The following is a 6491-nucleotide window of genomic DNA, read 5'->3' on the forward strand; positions in this document are numbered from 1 at the left end:
CCCCCCCCCCCGCACCCTTCTGCTGCTTCCTTTCACCCAGAGGGTGAGCGAGGAAATCTACCCTCTTGCAAATCACAGGAGGTTCCTGTCTAAGAGCTTAACAATGCCTTGAAGAGATGTCATTATGCCTCAGACCTGGGACACATGTAACACATCCTTTGTCTTTAATGAGCAAGGATTTCCTCCAAATGTCTTGATGAGCACCACTTTTTCTGAGACGAATGGGCTGCTTTGCTTTTGGACCAAGGTGCACCTTCTGACTGCCCTCAAGATGAGAGATAAAGAAACTTGGATTTCTTTATCCTCTACAACCGTGATTCTCTGACTGGGTTGCATGAGATCCTTTGAAGGGTGCTACACAATACTGGCAGTTAGGCGTGCAAATATCTACACTTGATTTACAGAAGTACCCTGGAGACTTAAAATACAAATCCAGAGCATCAAAAACCATTCTGCCATGCTGTGCTCTGTCTGAGAGAAACTGCTCCATTATATTTCTATAGTCAGAAAACAAGTGAGAATCGTTTTTGAAATGGGGGGCTAAATGCAGAAAAGTTATGGAGAGATGCCTTAAACCTTAAAAGGCTGAGAACCACTGCTCTATAGAAACACGAAGATGAAAATGCCACTGCTCTCCCCATACTGCAACCCTCCCTGCCCTGATATCTTGACTTGGATGAACTCTACATTACAGCGGTGAGAAGAGCAGTGGCAGGATGTTTAAAGTGCCTAGTGGCAGATCATGGGTGTGAGTTCAAGTTCTGCACTACCTCAGCCCAGCTGTACCTGCCAGAAACAAAACTTGTTTGGTCACATCTTTGATTGGACACACTACATAATTGGGAGAGACATCAGACAAGCCTATAGGTGTGAAATGCCATTTCTCCGGTCTCTGAAAAAGCACGTACAGCCCAAGCTAAATACCACGGAGATGAACGACTTTTGTCTTAAACCCATTACGGTCCCTGTAGTGCGTTGTTACTCCTTTGGCCAAGCCCAGGAGCCATCCTTTCCCCTTTCCTACCTCAAACTAAGCAGAATAGCAAAACATCAACAGAGACCCCCCCATCTCTTCTATCCAAGCCAAGGGCTTCACTGTAGTGCTTCAGTGCTGGATGTCTTCCCAGCTTCCCTCCCTCCCCAGCGTCATCTCTCTGGGAACTTTTAACTTCCCCCAGGGCTAGCTAATCATCCCTGTCTGCTGGGCCATGACGCCTAGGTGGGCAGGTTATTACCCTGCAGCAAGCGGGGCTCCAGTCCCGGAGCCATGCACCTTGTTACAGTCCCTTAAGAAAGCAGTAAACCTGTGGAGCAAAGAGGTTATCCAAAATGGCTACAGACCAAATAAAACCAGCCTGAGGGGGCTGCTGCATTCAGTAGCATGTCAGCCAGCAACTTGTCGGCACTGCTGGGTGCCAGGATGCAGCTTTAATTAGCTGGATGTGCTTGAAAACATCTTGTGTGTGTAAGGACCACTTGTCTAGGTCAAGGCAAATCCAGCAGACAAATTGGAGGGAGTCCAGCAGAAGGCAACAAAATGATTCAGGGGCTGGGGCACATGACTTATAAGGAGAGGCTGAGGGAACTGGGCTTATTTAGTTTGGAGAAGAGACAACTGAGGGGGTGGATTTAATAGCAGCCTTCATCTCCCTGAAGGAAGGTTCGAAAGGGGATGGAGCTGGACTGTTCTCAGTGGTGACAGATAACAAAACAAGGAGCAATGGGCTCAAATTGCATCAAGGGAAGTTTGGGTTGGATATTAGGAAGAATTTTCTCACCAGGAGGGTAGTAAAGCACTGGACCAGGCTCCCCAGAGAGGTGGTGGAGTCGCTATCCTTGGAGGTTTTCAAGGCCTGGCTAGACAAAGCCTTGGTTGGGATGATGTAGTTGGGGCTGGTTCTGCTCTGAGCAGGGAGTTGGACTAGATTTGGCCTCCTGAGGTCCCTTCCACCCTCGTTTTCTATGAATCTGTGATTCTAAGTGGGCCCTTGGCCTTTCCTGTATAACAGGAACCAAGTCAGCATGGAAGGGCTGTGGTGTGTGCTTGCTTTTGGGGATTTTGGTTTGGGGGTGTTTTGTTTTTTTACTTAAACTTGTCTTCAGTCAGCCAACAATGCACAAGTGATTCCAGCCCCTGGGAAAGACCCGTCTTTGACTAACCATATATAGGGGCCACCAGTGTTTACAAGATCTATACCATATATACCAGGTTGGCCATTTACGCAGGACACCTGCCTGTTCTCATGGCTTTCACTGTCAGGCTGCAGCGAACAGATGCGTCACAGGCAAACAAAACCCTCTGTGCTGTAGGAAAGTTTTCCCAGCCTCCCAGAACAGAGGAAGGTCGTGTGGAGACGGGGAGGGGAACCATCAGCTGTACAAAGCTGGTTAATGAATCTTTGCCACTCATCGCTCTTCTGCGGGGAGATTAATGATAACGGGAATTGGCTGGAGTAAGGGGTATGTCTATATTGCAGCACTGAGCTATCTGAACAAGGTATTTCACCCATGCTGGGCTCTTTGCTGCCGCAGCTGGACTACAGCTGTTACCTGGTCGATGCAACATGCTGCAAGTTATGGTGTAGACCTACCCAAGAAGGTTGGCTTTTCTTTGGATGAGACTAATTAGCTCCTTCAGGAAGAGGATGTAGCAACAAGCAGAAGACTCCCGTCATTGTGAGTCTTCAGTTCCAGAGCCAAGCATCCTTGGCCCACGTGCCAGGTTTTGCTTATGTATGGAGGTCACGCATCGTTCAGATGCGCTGGTCAGGCTTGCTCGGGCTGATGCTTTAGGAAAGGCAGTATATATCGAGCAATGTTCCTAAGTGCTCGTGGAGATTTTGATTCAAATTTTGTGATGTCTTGTGAGTTAAAGCACCTCCAGGGGGAGGTGGCTGCTGAGGTGGTGTGGGGGGAGGGTGTTTCTGGGTCACTATTTTAGACTCGGGTGGACTTTAGATGCCTAAATCCTTTTATTGGGGTAGGGGAGGGTCTTCCTGGAAGTTACAGGGCCAGTCAGCAACTGAGCTGGGAATAGAAAGCATGCCGAGAAAGAGAGGATGTGCTTCCTCACCTGCTCCAGCAGCTCTTCGTCTCTGAGACTATGGGAGGAAATAACCCTTCTGCCCTCTCCATCTGAGCCTTGCCTAAAAAACCAAGCAAGGGTAACATAATATAGTCCTAATGGTGGATGCTGCACCATTTCTTCTCTCTCCTCTCACACCCACAGCCTCGTGCAACTTGCAGTGCAATTCTGCTTGATCTCCTATCAGTGACCACCTCCCCTTCGTGACCTCGGGAGATCAGTGCCCACCACCACTTGGTGACCTCTGGCTTTTGCCTTGATGGCTGAGCACTTACTGCAGGTTTCACTCTAATACAGTTGTCCAGAAAATGTAAAAGGGATTTCAGATCCACCACACTTGCCATCAGAGAGCTGCCCCAGTTACCCATTAGTCATTCCCTTAATCTCAAGCCCACCTGACCTCTCTTAGGAGAAGAAGATAACGGTGGTTAAACAAACAGCAAAGCAATCACACCTCTGAGTGCTTTGTGCAGTGGACTATGAAACAGCTTGTCAAATGCTAGGGGGTGGAGGAGAATAGCCTTGTGCTGAGGTGGTGGGCAAGAAAAAAAGATCTGGCAGGAGCGCTGCAGCAGAAACAGGCAGGAAAGGGCAAAAAGCAGAGGCGATATGCAAATGCCACGCAGGCCAGAGGGGTAAAAGAAAGGAGAGAAAATTTAAGCAGCACAAAGGAAATCCTCTTTCCCTCGGTGCTGGTATCATTATGGTGTTTGACCCTGCCTATATTGCAGCTATCATTATTTACTTATCGGCACTTATTGGCACAGTAGGCAACTTGGTCATCCTTTTTGCCTTCATCAGCAATGCGATCCGGCACAAAGTCCTTCAGCCCTTGGACAAAATTATCATCAATATGGCCCTGGTGAACCTCTTGCTCTGTTGCTACAAGGAAATCCCCGGACTCCTCTTCTTTACCAACACCAAGATTTCCGGAGAGCAGGAGTGTCGGATCCTTCTCTACACTTACCACATGCTGAGGCTGATCAGCATCTGGTCGGTGGAGAACTTGAGTTTCCTTCATCTGATCAAAATTCAGAGACCGAACCACCGCTGGTCAAAATTCATCTACAGGCACCAGGGGCAGTACGTGAACAGCATCCTTGTGGGCTGCTGGATATTCAGCATCCTCTTCCACATCCCTTACCTTCAATATGACAAAGAGATGGAGAAAAACAACAACCGGACCATCATATATCTAGGGGCCACCTCCTGTATCAGGTCCACCGGGAACTTCCTCACAAAGTTCACCACGTACAGCTCAGTCAGTTTGGATCTCATTGTCATCATCCTTGTGATCATCTTGAATGGCTTCATCGTTAACCTTCTCTGCAGACACAGGAGAAAAGTGAGGGCAGTCTCAAACATGGAGACCAGCTGGAATAAACACACAGCGCAGGCCACAAAAATCTTGCTTTCTTTGCTGTCCATCTACGTTGTCTGCTGGATCTCCAGTGACATGGTCTGGATTGCCATTGTTTCAGGACTCATTGAGAGCAATTTTGAACACAGCATCCTCAACAGTTACTATGGACTTCTCTCCTCTATTTATTACTCTGCCAGCTCCTATGTGGTGGTGTTTGGATACCGTAAAGTCAGAGAATATCTGAATGAAGCTTGCTGGTGCCTGAAATGCAAGAAGTCCACGGTTGTTCAGAGCGTGGAATAGTAGCTTTAATGGGATACCAATCCTTATAAAACAGCAGATGTGTTCTCCAACCTTCAAAGCAGAAACGTACCTTGTAATCCCGGATTTCTGTGCATACTTAAAGGCACCCTTCGACCAGGTCTTTGTGAGACATTCTGCCTTGGATATTGTTTTAAATGCAGAAGGTCCCCATTTTTGCTGTTTCCTCTCCTTTTCACAGCAAAAGCAATGGATCAGTGTCAACCAGAGTAAGGAACTATTCAGATAACAGGCCTATTAGACATTACACAGGGAAATCTGCAGAAAACACCCTGCCGAAAGCCAATTTCAAAAGGCAACAAGCAGGTAAACATTTGCCTTCAGGCAGATGAAAGCAAATGGAAATTCCGTGACCATTACTGACCAGTAGTGGCCCAGATTTTAAACAAAAGAGCATATGCGCATGTGACTAAGCATTCAGGTTTTGCTATTCCTTATGTTTTAAAGCTGCAAAAAGGGGGTGGGGAGGAGGGGGGAGTCTCTTCTTATTAGCACTGTCACTGTCATCTGTGCCTGTTTTCCATTCAGCAATAGATACGTGAACAACAGAGCTAAAAACCAGGTAACAAAATCTCTCTAAAGGTCCAAGACTCCTTATGTGTATGTGTTCAGGAAATTAAAGGATACAAAGAAAACTAATAGCGGAATCTGCATTTTTCAGATCTTTATTTGCACAAGTGAAAATAGCACAAGAAAGTGCTTTGCACTAGAGAAAGCTAATGGTCAAGTGAATGCAATCAGATATTTTGGGGCTATAGGTTGTAGCTGTGTTGGTCTAAGGTAGTGGTCTCTAACCTTTTTAAGTAGGAGATCACTTCTGGAATTGAAAAGCAACTCACGATCTACCTGCCCCACCCCCCCAAACAAGCAGGTAAGTCTGTGGAGAGGGAAGCGGGAGGCAGATCAAGGCAAAGGGAGAAAAAATTATTTGGGGGTGCGCCCCCCCCAGCTGGTAAGTCTGTGGGGGAAGGGGCAGGGGAAGGGAAAAGGGCTGCAGGGGTGGGGGCAGATCGAGATGCCCCAACCCTAGCCCCACTCCATCCCCAACTACTAGAGCCTCGATCTGCCCCTCCCCGAGGGCGGTAAGGGAGTGAGTGGGGCTGGAGCAGGGACAGGCCCTGCAGCCAGGGCGGGACGGAGCCGCGAGTGGCTCATCTGGGGGTGCAGGGAGCAGGCCCATCCCTAGGGAGGTGAATTGGGGTGACCCCCACCAGCCCTGTGCTTTGGGGGGCCCCACAGACAGTGCTGTATAGGCCCCACTGCAGCTGGCACGTGCCGTGGCCATCAAGCACTGCCGGCTCCAGACAGTTGTGGAAAGGGGGGCTAACGGGGCTCAGCCCCCACAAACGGAGGGCAGCAGCAGGCATAGCCCGAGGCTGTGTGTGGGCTGCTGCAGCGGTGGGGAGACAGGTAACTTTCTTTTAATCTTCTTTATCACCCTGGGCTTGGAAGAGAAGGGGAGGCAGATCGAGGCCACCACAGTGCAGGGGAGAGTGGGGTAGAGGAAGGGCGAATCATTCACCCATGCCCTTGCCCCCTCCCTGCTGCACAATGGGCATTGTCCCACAACCCAGGTGGTGCGCAGCTAGGGCCAGGGCGGGGAGGCAGCCAGGGCCAGGAGCCGGCCGGGGCCAGGGCTGGGACTTGTGCAGCTGGGGCCTGGAGGCATCCAGGGCTGGCGCAGCGCAGGGCAATACTGCTCCCTCCCCCCCACCCCCCGTG

The 6491-nt window shown here is 49.5% G+C and overlaps 1 protein-coding gene across 1 annotated transcript; it reads left to right on the forward strand.

Moving 5' to 3' along the window:
* The first annotated feature begins 3788 nt into the window (after nucleotides 1-3788).
* Nucleotides 3789-4751, forward strand: LOC109303598 (vomeronasal type-1 receptor 2-like). The gene has a single exon (XM_019525802.1). The coding sequence runs from the start codon at nucleotides 3789-3791 to the stop codon at nucleotides 4749-4751; it is 963 nt and encodes a 320-aa protein (XP_019381347.1).
* The last annotated feature ends 1740 nt before the right edge of the window (nucleotides 4752-6491 follow it).

Source organism: Gavialis gangeticus, unplaced genomic scaffold, assembly GCF_001723915.1.
Source record: "Gavialis gangeticus isolate Ggan-Ray unplaced genomic scaffold, GavGan_comp1, whole genome shotgun sequence".
Lineage (NCBI taxonomy): Eukaryota > Metazoa > Chordata > Crocodylia > Gavialidae > Gavialis > Gavialis gangeticus.